Source organism: Oncorhynchus keta, chromosome 26 (assembly GCF_023373465.1).
Source record: "Oncorhynchus keta strain PuntledgeMale-10-30-2019 chromosome 26, Oket_V2, whole genome shotgun sequence".
Classification (NCBI taxonomy): domain Eukaryota; kingdom Metazoa; phylum Chordata; class Actinopteri; order Salmoniformes; family Salmonidae; genus Oncorhynchus; species Oncorhynchus keta.
Genome location: NC_068446.1, coordinates 13589365 through 13604714, shown reverse-complemented (window position 1 = coordinate 13604714; position 15350 = coordinate 13589365). Strand labels below are relative to the sequence as shown.

The window sequence follows — 15350 nt, the reverse complement described above, 5'->3', positions numbered from 1 at the left end:
TAGAAGTTGAAACGGTGGGGACGTGGGTCTGAGCAGGTGTTATGTCAGCAATGTTTGTCTATATTGTCTTGTCTCTGTTTTCTATTGTTTTAAAAAAATCTTACGAAAATAAATACAAATTATCCCTGATAACGAACCTTGCGAATGTCAGACTCCATCCTGTGAAGCACATCAATTGCAATAATGTAAATTACTCCTAGTCCTCAAACTTAAAGGGAAAAAATCAGCCCAAAACCACTAAATATGTGAACAATGTTTTGTTTCATTTTGGCATTTAAAAGAAGGTTGGTAGCAACATGGAAAATCTCTTGTGGAAATCTGTTGCAGCTCAAATTGACTACAAAATCTGCAATGCAATGCCCTCTATGGTTGGGCTGGCTGGCTAGCAAGCAAACATAGCTACACACAATAATACCAAGGACAAGATCAGCATGTAATGTAGCTAGTTAGTGCAGTTTGTTTAGGTGATTTTACAGCTGTCAATTTAGGAGTCTACAAGCTCACCATGGTCAATTTGCGGATCGATGTGCTTCACAGGATGGAGTCTGACAGTCGCAATGGCAGATATACTCTTCAAGAGATGGGGAAATGTTGCCCATGCTACGTCAAAGGGTTGCACGGTACATTCTGGGCGATTCTGGTAAAAGAAACGCGCTCCATCAATTCACATTTTATTTGTAACAGGTGCCAAATGCATCAGGTGTGAAAAGCTTACTTACATGTCCTTAACCAACCATTGCAGTTTACATAACAATAATGATGCTATATACAGGAGGGTACCAGTACCAAGTAAATGTGCAGGGGTAAAGGTAGTCGAGGTAATTTGTACATGTAGGTAGGAGTAAAGTGACTGCATAGATAAACGGTGAGTAGTAGCAGTGTAAAAACAGGGTGGTGGTGTCAATGTAAATAGTCCGGGTGGCCATTTGATTAATTGTTCAGCAGTCTTATGGCTTAGTGGTAGAATCTGTTAACTTCTTATGGCTGAAATCCCGTTAACGGGATCGATTTGACAACAGCTAGTGAAAGTACAGGGTGCCAAATTCAAACAGAAATCTCATAATTAAAATTCCTCAAACAAGTATTATACGCCATTTTAAAAATAAACTTGTTAATCCCACCACAGTGTCCGATTTTCAAAAAGGATTTACGACGAAAGCATACCATGCGATTGTTAGGTCAGTGCCTAGTAACATTAAAAACAGCCATTTTTCCAGCCAAAGAGAGGAGTCACAAAAAGCAGAAAGAGAAAATGAATCGCAAACCTTTGATCTTCATCAGATGGCACTCATAGGACTTCATATTACACAATAGATGTATGTTTTGTTCGATAAAGTTCATATTTATATCCAAAAATCTCAGTTTAGATTGGAATGTTATGTTCAGTAATGTTTTGCTTCCAAAATATCTGGTGATTAGAGAGCCACATCAATTTACCGAAATACTCATCCTAAATGTTGATAAATACAAGTGTTATGCATGGAACTAAAGAGATATATATATATATATATATATACTTCTCCTTAATGTAACCCCTGTGTCATATTTCAAAAAAGATTTACAGCGAAAGCACACCATGGAATAATCTTCAGTTCAGAGACCAAAACGAGCCATACAGATACCTGCCATGTTGTGGAGTCAACAGAAGTCAGAAATAGCATATATAAATATTCAACTTTGATCTTCATCGGAATGCACTCCCAGGAATCCCAATTCCACAATGAATGTTTGTTTTGTTCGATAAAGTCTATCATTTATGTCCAAATACCTCCTTTTTGTTTGCATGTTTAGTTCACAAATCCAAATTCGCAAGGCACAGGCACTTAGTTCAGACAACAGTTCCATTAGTTCGTAGAAACATGTCAAACGATGTACAGAATAAATCTTTAGGAAGTTTTTTATCATAAATCTTCAATAATATTCCTACTGGACAATTCCTTTGTCTTTAGAAATGAAAAGTAACAGAGCTCGTGCTCATCGCCGCACGCGAGACTTAGCTCATGGCATTCTGCCAGACACCTGGTTCTTATTCGCTCCCCCTTCACAGTAGAAGCCTGAAACTTGGTTCTAAAGACTGTTGACATCTAGTGGAAGCCTAAGGAAGTGCAATCGGACAAATTTACACTAAATTGGATAGGCAAAGACTTGAACATCTACAAACCTTAGATTTCCCACTTCTTGGTTGGATTTTTTTTTTCTCAGGTTTTTGCCTGCCATATGAGTTCTGTTATACTCAGACATCATTCAAACAGTTTCAGAAACTTCAGTGTTTTCTACCCAAATCTACTACTAATATGCATATTTTAGCTTCTGGGCCTGAGTAGCAGGCAGTTTACCCTGGGCACCTTATTCATCCAAGCTACCCAGTACTGCCCCCCAGCCATAAGAAGTTAAAGAAAAAAATCTTCATCCAGTTCGAAGTGAGCAAACGCCTTATATTAATTTTTAATAACCTTTTATTTAACTAGGCAACTCAGTTACGAACACATTCTTATTTACAATGACAGCCTAGGAACAGTGGGTTAACTGCCTTGTTCAGAGGGAGAACGACATATTTTTGTCAACTCGGGGATTCGATCTTGCAACCTTTCGGTTACTAGTCCAACGCTCTAACCACTAGGCTACCTTCCGCTGTTGTGATGTCCAGAAGTTATTTTCGGTCATAAGAGAGAGTAGTAGCAGCAACATTATGTACAAAATAAGTTAGGCAATTTTGTCATTGTTTTCCTCATTGTTTATTTCATTTGAAGCTCATAAAACGGGATTCCCCCCCTCTGGCACCATTATTTTGACATGAAGAAGTGAATGTAGGGATGTAGAGACTGTAGGGCGCAAGAAGTATGACATTACAAATCTTTTCCGTGATGTGAGAATTTAACTTGCTATCTGTAGAATCGTATAGCTTTGGAATCGTTACGTACTTTCGAGGAAAATAGGCACATTTGACACTGACTTTGAGAAGGGATTGCGTGAAGATTATCTTAGGAACTGCGTGACGCAGCATGACAAGGTGAAAGCGATTGGTTGACAGTCTGCTGGGTGGGGTGTTAGGAATCCAAGGAAACTATATCTCCTTTGTATAATATCTCTGACAGCGGCATCATGCAATGCACCCTGGACTAAGGAGGCAGGCAAATAGGAAAAATGTGCTAGACCCTCTGTTAAAATTACACATTTCATAAGGTAGGAATATCACAAAAATATCAATGGCCCTTTTCGAGAGAAGACGTCCTCCCGAGTTATGACATCGGCCAATATTGAGATGTGAAATGTATGATGATTTCGCGATGTAAGTCTTATTCCTATTAACTTTCATTGTAGTAAGAGCGACTTTATGACGGTGTTATGCATACCGGCTGGATTTCTGCCTTCTTGAACACCAATATCTAAGATAAACATGAAATGACTCTGGGAATCGGTAGGACATCACTCAGATACACAACAAGAAATGAACATTCAAAATGGGTGAACATTTCCTTTAACACAAAATAAGTTAGAGGTGAAGGCTATCAAAATGTGATGCAATTAACACAGACATCAGATCAACAACAAAAACACATGTTCTCTCTTGCTCTGATCTGCAGACACTGGACAACTCCAGGATGGCAACAGACACTGCATCCCAGCAAACTCCTGGCTCCAAGATCATGACCTTTCACCCTTCCATGGAGGAGTTTAAGGACTTCAGCCGTTACATCGCCTACATGGAGTCACAAGGAGCTCACCGAGCTGGAATGGCTAAGGTTAGTGTGTGTGTTTGTTTCTGAAGATAGAATGATGACTGCTTATGCATATTATGTTTCAAATGTTTATATCCCATTCTATAAAGAATACACTGCATAAATTAAGACAATGCTATGTTTTGTGTGTGTTGCAGGTTATTTCACCCAAAGACTGGAAGCCCAGACGTACTTATGATGACATAGATGACCTGGTGATCCCTGCTCCTATACAGCAAGTGGTGACTGGCCAGTCCGGTCTCTTCACACAGTACAACATCCAAAAGAAACCCATGACCGTCCGAGAGTTCCGCAAGACTGCCAACACAGACAAGTGAGCTTTAACACTGTTAAACACAGTACTCATTTTTAACATAGTTATACACATGGTTGTAATATAGTACATTCACATTGTTAACAATGTTCTACACATGGTACATGTTATAGGACACATGATACATTGTTATAGGCTACACATGGTTGTAATATTGGTTTTATTTCTCAAAACACTGTTGAAGCCATGGATCACAGGCAACAGCCACACTGAGCTAAAGGCTAGAGCGGGACACTAATCCGTAATCTTATAAGAAATCCCGGTGAACCATCAAACAGGCAAAACGTCAATACAGGACTGAGAATGAATCCTACTATACTGGCTCTGACGCTCATTGGCTGTGGCATGGCCTGCAAACTATTATGGACCACAAAGGAAAACCCAACTGCGAGCTGCCGAGTGACGTGAGCCTACCAGACAGGCTGAATGCATGCATGCATGCATGAGAGCACCAGCTGTTCCGGATGACTGTGTGATCACGCTCTCTGTAGCTGATGTGAGCAAGACTTTTTAAACAGGTCAACATTCAAAAGGCTGCGGGGCCAGAAGTGTACTCCAAGCATTCGTGGACCAACTGGCAAGTGTCTTCACTGACATTTTCAACCTCTCCCTGACTGAGTCTGTAATATCTACATGTTTCAAGCAGACCAACAGTCCCTGTGCCCAAGAAAGTGAAGATAGCCTGCCTAAATGACGACTACCCCGTAATACTCGCGTTGGTTGCCATGAGGTGCTTTTAAAGGCTGGTCATGGCTCACATCTACACAATCCTCCCAGAAACCCTAGACCCGCTACAATTCGCATAATCTCAATCCTACTCCACACTGCCTTTTCCCACCTGGACAAAGGAACGGCTACGGAAAGTATTCAGAACCTGGACTTTTTCAATTTTTTTTTTACATTAGTCTAATTCTAAAATTGATTCAATTGTTTTTTCCCCCCCGAAACCCCTCAACTGAAGCTAGCCAGCTAACTACCAGCTAGCTACCAGCTATCAGTCAGCAAACCATTGCTAGCGGTCTTCAGCTAACCGGTCATCAGCTAACCTTTAGCTCGGAAAGCTCTCGCCAGTTCGAACAACGCGACTCTAACCAGAGCATAACGGACCTATTATTTTTTTTTTTTATCCCCGGATTCCCACCGGATCCCCACCGCAAACTGAACATTTTCAGCTGGATTCTTCACAACTAGCTATCTAGCTAACCGCAACCCCGGATGATTACTCCTGGCTAGCGTTTCCACCCACTTAGCTTGAAGCGAGCCCAGCCAGAGCTCCTGTGCTACCACCGAAGCATACTCCTGGGCTACAATATCTGGACCCTTGACCGCTCTATCGATGTCACCGCATGAAGAGGAATAAACAGACTCACCCCATCGCGACGTCCTTGCTTGCTAATTCGGCATGCTAACTGCTAGCTTGTTTAGCCCCGGTCCGCTAACTGCTACCTTGTTTAGCCCTGGCCTACTAACTGTTAGCTTGTTAGCACAGGCCTGCTAACCGTCTGAATCGCCGCGTCCCAAACACTCACTGGACCCATATTTACTTTCTCTTTTCGATTTTTAATTTGTTTATACCTTCCGGTAACCTGCCTCACCCAATGTGATACGGAATCGCCATTATTTTTAATTTTTAGAACACATTCAAGAACCTCCAGAAGCTAACCAGCTAACTAGCTACAAGCTATTTAGTCATTGTTAGCCACTGCTAACTGTTTTTAACCTGGATAACACTCGCCAGTCCAGCTTCCCTGCCCCATCCCCCGCTGCCCCCCTGGACACTGATCACTTGGCTACATAGCTGATGCGTGCTAGACTGTCCATTAATCACGGTATTCCATTCTGCTTGTTTTATGTTTTATCTGTCGGCCCCAGCCGCACTCAGGCTCTGTGTGCAGTTAATCCGACCCCCCCCTGCCTAGCCTACGCCATTTTACCTGCTGTTGTTGTGCTAGCTGATTAGCTGTTGTCTCACCTACTGTTTTAGCTAGCTCTCCCAATTCAACACCTGTGATTACTGTATGTCTCTCAATGTCAATATGCCTTGTATACTGTTGTTCAGGTTAGTCATCATTGTTTTAGTTTACAATGGTGCCCCTAGATCCACTATTCATACCCCTGATACCTCCTTTGTCCCACCTCCCACACATGCGGTGACCTCACCCATTACAACCAGCATGTCCAGAGATACAACCTCTCTCATCATCACCCAGTGCCTGGGCTTACCTCCGCTGTACCCCCACCCTACCATCCCCCTGTCTGCCCTGAATATATTCTACCATGCCCAGAAATCTGCTCCTTTCATTCTCTGTCCCCAACGCTCCAGGCGACCAGTTTTGATAGCCTTTAGCCGCACCCTCATACTACTCCTCCTCTGTTCCGCGGGTGGAAGATAAAACCCAGGCCCTGCATGTCCCCAGGCACCCTCATTTGTTGACTTCTGTGATTGAAAAAGCCTTGGTTTCATGCATGTCAACATCAGAAGCCTCCTCCCTAAGTTTGTTTTACTCACTGCTTTAGCACACTCTGCTAACCCAGATGTCCTTGCCGTGTCTGAATCCTGGCTCAGGAAGGCCACCAAAAATTCAGAGATTTCCATACCCAACTATAACATCTTCCGTCAAGATAGAACTGCTAAAGGGGGAGGAGTTGCAGTCTACTGCAGAGATGGCCTGCAAAGTAATGTCATACTTTCCAGGTCCATACCCAAACAGTTCGAACAACTAATCTTGAAAATTACTCTCTCCATCAATAAGTCTCTCACTGTTGCCGCCTGCTACCGACCCCCCTCAGCACCCAGCTGTGCCCTGGACACCATTTGTGAATTGATTGCCCCCCCATCTAGCTCCAGAGTTTGTTCTGTTAGGTGACCTAAACTGGGATATGCTTAGCACCCCGGCAGTCCTACAATCTAAGCTAGATGCCCTCAATCTCACACAAATCATCAAGGAACCCACCAGGTACAACCCTAAATCTGTAAACAAGGGCACCCTCATAGACGTCATCCTGACCAACTGGCCCTCCAAATACACCTCCGCTGTCTTCAACCAGGATCTCAGCGATCACTGCCTCATTGCCTGTATCCGCTACGGAGCCGCAGTCAAACGACCACCCCTCATCACTGTCAAACGCTCCCAAAAACACTTCTGTGAGCAGGCCTTTCTAATCGACCTGGCCCGGGTATCCTGGAAGGACATTGACCTCATCCCGTCAGTTGAGGATGCCTGGTCATTCTTTAAAAGTAACTTCCTCACCATTTTAGATAAGCATGCTCCGTTCAAAAAATGCAGAACTAAGAACAGATATAGCCCTTGGTTCACTCCAGACCTGACTGCCCTCGACCAGCATAAAAACATCCTGTGGCGGACTGCAATAGCATCGAACAGTCCCCGCGATATGCAACTGTTCAGGGAAGTCAGGAACCAATACATGCAGTCAGTCTGGAAAGCTAAGGCCAGCTTCTTCAGGCAGAAGTTTGCATCCTGTAGCTCCAACTCCAAAAAGTTCTGGGACACTGAAGTTCATGGAGAACAAGAGCACCTCCTCCCAGTTGCCCACTGCACTGAGGCTAGGTAACACGGTCACCACCGATAAATCCATGATTATCGAAAACTTCAACGGCTGGCCATGCCTTCTGCCTGGCTACTCCAACCTCGGCCAACAGCTCCGCCCCCCACAGCTACTCGTCCAAGCCTCTCCAGGTTCTCCTTTACCCAAATCCAGATAGCAGATGTTCTGAAAGAGCTGCAAAACCTGGACCCGTACAAATCAGCTGGGCTTGACAATCTGGACCCTCTATTTCTGAAACTATCCGCCGCCATTGTCGCAACCCCTATTGCCAGCCTATTCAACCTCTCTTTCATATAGTCTGAGATCCCCAAGGACTGGAAAGCTGCCGCAGTCATCCCCCTCTTCAAAGGGGGAGACACCCTGGACCCAAACTGTTACAGACCTATATCCATCCTGCCCTGCCTATCTAAGGTCTTCGAAAGCAAAGTCAACAAACAGGTCACTGACCATCTCGAATCCCACCGTACCTTCTCCGCTGTGCAATCTGGTTTCCGAGCCGGTCACGGGTGCACCTCAGCCACGCTCAAGGTACTAAACGATATCATAACCGCCATCGATAAAAGACAGTACTGTGCAGCCGTCTTCATCGACCTTGCCAAGGCTTTCGACTCGGTCAATCACCATATTCTTATCGGCAGACTCAGTAGCCTCGGTTTTTCGGATGACTGCCTTGACTGGTTCACCAATTACTTTGCCGACAGATTTCAGTGTGTCAAATCGGAGGGCATGCTGTCCGGTCCTCTGGAAGTCTCTATGGGGGTGCCACAGGGTTCAATCCTCGGGCTGGCTCTTTTTTTCTGTATATATCAATGATGTTGCTCTTGCTGCGGGCGATTCCCTGATCCAGCTCTACGCAGACGACACCATTCTATATACTTCCGGCCCGTCCTTGGACACTGTGCTATCTAACCTCCAAACGAGCTTCAATGCCATACAACACTCCTTCCGTGGCCTCCAACTGCTCTTAAACGCTAGCAAAACCAAATGCTATCTGAGCAGCTAACCGATCGCTGCAGCTGTACATAGTCTATCGGCAAATAGCCCACCCATTTTTACCTACCTCATCCCCATACTGTTTATATTTATTTACTTTTCTGCTCTTTTGCACACCAATATCTCTACCTGTACATGACCATCTGATCATTTATCACTCCAGTGTTAATCTGCAAAATTGTAATTATTCGCCTACCTCATGCCTTTTGCACACAATGTATATAGACTCCACTTTTTTTACCTACTGTGTTATTGACTTGTTAATTGTTTACTCCATGTGTAACTCTGTTGTCTGCTCACACTGCTATGCTTTATCTTGGCCAGGTCAGTTGTAAATGAGAACTTGTTCAACTGGCCTACCTGGTTAAATAAAGATGAAATAAAAACAAGCTTGGCCCAACTATACTGGGAGTTTCTCCCAATCCTCAAGCTCGGTCAGGTTGGAATGGTGAGCGCTGCTTCACAGCTATTTTGAGGTTTCTCCAGAGATGTTTGATTGGGTTCAAGTCCGGGGTCTGGCTGGGCCACTCGAGGACATTCAGAGACTTGTCCCAAAGATTCTCCTGCATTGCCTTGGCTGTGTGCTTAGGGTCGTTGTCCTGTTGGAAGGTGAACCTTCGCCCCGGTCTGAGGTCCTGAGCACTCTGGAGCAGACTTTCATCAAGGATCTCTCTGAACTTTGCTCCGTTCATCTTTCCTTCGATCCTGACTAGTCTCCCAGTCCCTGCTGATGAAAAACATCTCCACAGCATTATGCTGCCACCCATGCTTCAGCATAGGGATGGTGCCAGGTTTCCTCCAAATGTGGTGCTTGGCATTCATGCCAAAGAGTTCAATCTTGGTTTCATCAGACCAGAGAATCTTGTTTCTCATGTTCTGAGTTTCCTGTAAGTGCCTTTTACTGTACCGTACAGGCCTGATTTGGTGGAGTACTGCAGAGATGGTTGTCCTTCTGGAAGGTTCTCCCATATCCACAGAAGAAGTCTGGCGCTCTGTCAGTGACCATCTGGTTCTTGGTCACATCCCTGACCATGGCCCTTCTCTCCAAATTGCTCAGTTTGGCTAGCAAGAGTCTTGGTGGTTCCAAATGTCTTCCGTTTAAGAATGGAGGCCACTGTGTTCTTGAGGACCTTCAATGCTGCAGACATTTGTTTTTGTACCTTCACTAGATTTGTGTGGACACAATCCTGTCTCTGAGCTCTACGGACAATTCCTTCGACCTCATGGCTTGGTTGTTGCGCCAACATGCAATTGTGGGACAATATGTAGACTGGGGGTGTGCCTTTCCAAATCATGTCCAATCAATTGGATTTACCACCAGTGGACTCCGATCAAATTGATCATCCATGAGCTGTTTCTACAATGGAAACATTATGCACCTGAGCTCAATTTCGAGTCGCATAGCAAAGGGTCTGAATACTTATGTAAATAAGGTATGTTTTTAGTAAATATATTGACTTTTGCTTTGTCATTATGGGGTGTTGTGTTTTGAGGACTTACATTTTTTTTTTTACATAACAATGTGGAAAAGTCTAGGGGTATGAATACTTTCTGAATGCAGTGTGTATTTTTTATTTCATTTGTAAATTATAAACACAATCTGCAAAGATTAGTTAATTGCATATCAGTTAATGGCTCAGCACTGCTACATAGTACATACACCAAAGTAGGCTTGGGCCATATCCAGATTTTCATATCGTCATACAGTCCTCCTCATCCCTGGATTTACGGTATTACCGGCATGGCCCACAAGGGGCGGCAAAGTTAGAGAATCCCATTGGGCCTTTACCAGAATGCTAACAAAATTAGCACAAACTAATAGTGACATAGACAGTGTTTAGCTAAACGGTAACGAGCGAAAGCGAACATAACTAATTGCAAAGCCAGCTCAAAGTTATGCAAGCATAGTTAGTAGCTACTGAATGTAATTTTGGGTGAGTTCGGACATTTCCAAGCAAAAGTGAGGTGAGGGGGAAAAAACTGCAAATCAACAACGTTGTGATGAATACTCTTCTGTGTACACGGAGCAGAGGGGGAGAATGGAGGAGGAAAAACCGCTAGTAGGTAGCAAATTGGGGGGGATGGTAACTGTATGCATCCCTTCCAGAACTTTTTTAAACTTCTGGCAGAAATCCATTAGCTTATGGCAAACGTAACTATTGAATTTCATACAAGTGTAACTTCATCACCTCCTGTGCGTCGCACAACAGAGACTTGCCCATAGTTATTGAACGCTATGGACTCACCAGCTCCTGCTTTCTCCCGTTATGCTATTTACAAACACATGACTGGCTCAACTGCTCTGGGGAACTTCATAATGTGGCAGGTGAAATTAAGAACACAATCTGCTTTTTCTCTGTTGGGTTCTGAGAATATGGAAAATGTATTCATGTCACTGAGGAAGAGAGGGTAATGTATAACATTTACTTTGTCAGGATTTGTTGTTAGCCATCAGGGATCTTTTGGGAGAAGAGACAGTCTGGTACCAGTCACCATGACAGCCGTGAGTTGGAGTGAGCACTTTGGGGCTGAGGTCAGGTCAAATGAAGTGAGGAAGAATGGGTATCACTAAAGTTCTTACTAGCAACAGATGCATTGGCTGTCCAGATGTGTCGGAGGAGACTCCGCATTGGAGAAAGGGTTAAATATCAGTGCTTTATGTGAATATGTTGTCTGTTCAGCTGTTCGATCCTTTGAGAAGAATAAACTTGGTTTAAGCTTTCATAGTGTCTTGAGTTCTTACTGATAATTAGAACCTAACATCTAAGTATTGCAGAAGTTGACTGCAGGTATTAACTGAAAGTAGCTACAAATATTAAAATGTATTGGAGAAATTTCCAAGAAATAGTGTTGACAATATTGAAAAACCAGCCTACCCCATTTTGATATAGTCCCAAGTTTACACCATATACCTACAGTCACACACACAAGCTCAGCAGATTTTAATTTCAAATGAAAAATTAATGTTTATGTAGCAAATGTTAGTGCACCGAACCAAATTGCATCGATTCATTTTTTAAATCAAACTGAGTCGCACCAAATCGTTCCTGTATCGTATTGGAGCCCATGGCATGTATCTAGATCAGTATCAAATCGTCTTGAAAAGGAAATATATACAGCCCTACTTGTTTAGTTATCTTCTGTTACTTTTTGTTGTAGGTTCTGTAACCCCCGATATGTGGATTTTGATGAGCTGGAGAGAAAGTTTTGGAAGAACCTGACTTTTAACCCCCCTCTCTATGGAGCGGATGTCAACGGAACACTCTATGATCCAGTGAGTGATTCCATCTCATTCCATGACCATTCCATGTTCTAATTATATTTCAATAGACCATTCACTGTCATTAAACAAGCTTTTACTTTACCAATGTATTCTCCAAACATCAGCCCTCCATTTGGCTCCATTTCGGATTTGAACCCACAGCATTCTGTTTAAATGTCAATGTCGTCACCCTTAAAGTTCCAAAGCAGCTGTTTTTATATCAATATCAAATCATTTCTGGGTAAAAATGAAGTATCTTGTGACTGTACACCAGTTTTCTTTTTGACCATTTTAATTGAGAACATAGCTTCTCAGCAAAGAGCAATTTCTCAAGCAAGAATTCTTCTAGGATTGTCTGGGAGTGGTCTGAGTGGGGAGAGAAACTGCTGTTATTGGTTTGGAACTCTTATTGGTATATTAACAAATTTAACGCTAGGTGATGTCACCAGCTGGCCATAACTCCATCCCACCACAACAGGCTTACATTTCAGGCTGCCTTTTGAAACCACTCTTATCATCATTTTCACAGTATTTTTCTAACCTCAACTGCATTGGGCCTTTAACAACATCGTCTCTGCTCTCTCTCTCTCTCCTAGGACGTGACAGAGTGGAACATTGGTCATCTGAACACTATCCTGGACACTGTGGAGAGGGAGAGTGGGATCAAGATCAAAGGGGTAAACACTCCTTACCTGTATTTTGGCATGTGGAAGAGTACCTTCGCCTGGCACACTGAAGACATGGATCTCTACAGCATCAACTACCTTCACTTTGGAGAGCCCAAGTCCTGGTAGAGTTTTATTTATTTTGCATAGTTAGAAAAACAGAAGGTTCAGTGCAGTGAAGTTATACCAGTAGATATTTACTGTATGTCGATTTTACAGTTTACAAATTAAACGTGTGTGGGTTGTTATTATTATACGTAACACCCAACACTAGCGTCCTGTCCAGGAGGTGTTTTTCTACATCGAGCTGCTTCATACAGCAAAAGGCTCCTACCCTATGGGCCGCTCTGGCTAGGACAAAGCTTATTATTTGACATCGTTGCTCTTATCTCTCTACAGGTATGTTGTTCCCCCTGAACATGGGAAGAGATTGGAGCGTCTCGCTAAAGGTACTTGAAAATAATTTTCCTTATTGTATATCAATGTCCAGAGTAGTCAGCAGAATTCTTAACATAATTGACTTCTTCTCATGCAGGGTTTTTCCCTGGGAGTGCTCAGAGCTGTGAAGCTTTCCTGCGGCACAAGATGACTCTAATCTCACCCTCCATCCTGAAGAAATACGGCATACCATTTGAGAAGGTGACCTCTCTTTCAATGGCATAATACAATCAGCTTTACTGACCAGAAACTTTCTGGCTATACTGTAGGTTGTTACAGTGGGATGATTTGACTGTTTTGGCAGTAGGAGTAAAAGTAATATTGTTTTCAATAGTAGTATTGTATGCATATATGTATGTATGTATGCATGCATGCGTGTCCACTTGGGCTAGGTGACTATTATGATAGTATTGGATGTCGAAGATGCTTGACAGCTGTTGTAGTTGGTGATGACATTGTGACGTGACAAACAATGTATAGCCTATTTCAACTTGATTGGCGCCACGCAGTAAAGCGCTGACTGAGCAGCCCACAGCAGGACCATACTGTGGCCTATTCCTTTGCTGTAGGCTGCGTAACCTATTTCAATATAAATGTTATAAAAAATGTACAGAATGCAAGAGAATGCAGACAGAGCAATTTTCACCAAAGCAGTGCAAAATGTCTGGTTAAGATTTAAATTTTTCTCTCAATGTTTGATTATCTGGTCCGTATAGCCAGACACTCCGGTGTCTACGTCAAATTTGACAGTTTCTCTCATTTTATATGAATATCACTTTTTATGTATGCTGGCTTTCTCTTGCCGCGCTACTTCATGATCAAACAATGAATTCATCTAACAGTTCTAGGCTCAAAGTTTTTGAATAACCTCAACAAGGTAGGCCTACGGTAATAATGATAGAGGTAAAACAAACAATGGCAAAGTCGAACAAGTAGTTTTGAATTAGCCTTAGTTGAGCCAAGCTTAGTCTATTATACAATAAATGATGCATGCATCACTCCTCCTTGCCATTGTGAACCAAACGGTCAAATCATACTAATTAAAATAGCCTATTAAAATCATTAAGACAAGTTCAACTTGAGTGTTTCCCAAATAAGCTATTATAGGTGTTTACATGTGCTAAAGCTGCAGCTTTAAAAGGGGAACAATTGTGAAACTCGGTCTATAGGCGAGTATCACAGCTTTATTTTGAATGATAGTGTCTTCAGAAAGTTTTCATACCCCTTGACTTATTCCACATTTTGTTGCATTACAGCCTGAATTCAAAATGGATTAAATAGATTATCATCCATCTACACACAATAGCCCATATTGAGAAGAGAACATGAATATTTTTGCTAATGAAATGCAGTAATCTAATTTACATAAGTATTCACCCCCTGAGTCAATACTCTGTAGAAGCACCTTTGGCGGCGATTACAGCTTTGAGCCGTCTTATCAGCTTTGCGCATCTGTGTTTTAAGTCTTTCGGCAGATTTTCAATGGGATTCAAGTCTGGGCTGTGGTTGAGCCACTCAAGGACATTCACATTCCATCTCAGCATGGCTTGGGGTCATTGTCCTGTTGGAATGTAAATCTTTACCCCAGTCTAAGGTTGTTTGTACACTGAAGCAGGTTCTCATTAAATATTTGCCTGTATTTCTTTTGCCACGTCTTTCACGTGTCTTTTCGAACTCCAGGCGTGCTATCATGTTTAATTTCTCAGGAGTGGTTTCTGTCTGACCACTCTCCAATAAAGCCCAGATTCGTGAAGAGCTATAGAGACTGTTGTCCTTCTGGCAGGTCTTAGCAATTTAACTCTGTAATTATGTTGGTGGTTATTGGGTTCTTGGTCACCTACCTGACCAAGGCCCTTACCCGGTTTCTCAGTTTGGTCGGATGGCCAGCTCTAGGTAGATCCATTATTTTTTTTTTTCATTTCCCGAACTTTCATCACTCTAGACATGTTTTCTACCCTTCGCCAGATATATGCATCATCACAATTTTATCTCTGAGATGTACGGACAGTTCTTTGGACTTTGCACTGTCGACTGTGGGACCTTAAATAGACAGGTGTGTTTCTATTCAAAATCATGTCCAAACAATTGAAATGTCCACAGGTGTACTCCAATCAAACTGTAGAAACTCAAGAATGATCAAAGGAAATTGGATGCACCTGAGCTCAATTTGTAGTGTCATAGCAAAGGGGTATAAATACTTAAGTAAATGAGATTTTCTGTATTTATTTTTCAATAAATGTGGAAACATGTCTAAACATGTTTTCACTTTGTCATATGGGGTATAGTGTGTAGTTGGGTGTGATGTTTTATTTATTTAATCTATTTTGAAATCAGGTTGTAACAACGTGGAATAAGTTAAAGGGTATGAATGC

The 15350-nt window shown here is 42.6% G+C and overlaps 1 protein-coding gene across 9 annotated transcripts in view; it reads left to right on the top strand.

Moving 5' to 3' along the window:
• The window catches only part of LOC118371480 (lysine-specific demethylase 4A-like), a 61187-nt gene that overhangs the window by 4567 nt on the left and 41270 nt on the right, over window positions 1-15350 (top strand). For all 9 annotated transcript variants that reach the window (XM_035756926.2, XM_035756927.2, XM_035756931.2 and 6 more), the window contains 6 exons: window positions 3585-3743; window positions 3878-4053; window positions 11773-11887; window positions 12472-12665; window positions 12940-12989; window positions 13076-13179. In XM_035756926.2, coding sequence (XP_035612819.1) covers window positions 3603-3743; window positions 3878-4053; window positions 11773-11887; window positions 12472-12665; window positions 12940-12989; window positions 13076-13179 — 780 coding nt within the window. In that variant the 5' untranslated portion in view covers window positions 3585-3602. The remainder of the gene's footprint in view (window positions 1-3584; window positions 3744-3877; window positions 4054-11772; window positions 11888-12471; window positions 12666-12939; window positions 12990-13075; window positions 13180-15350) is intronic.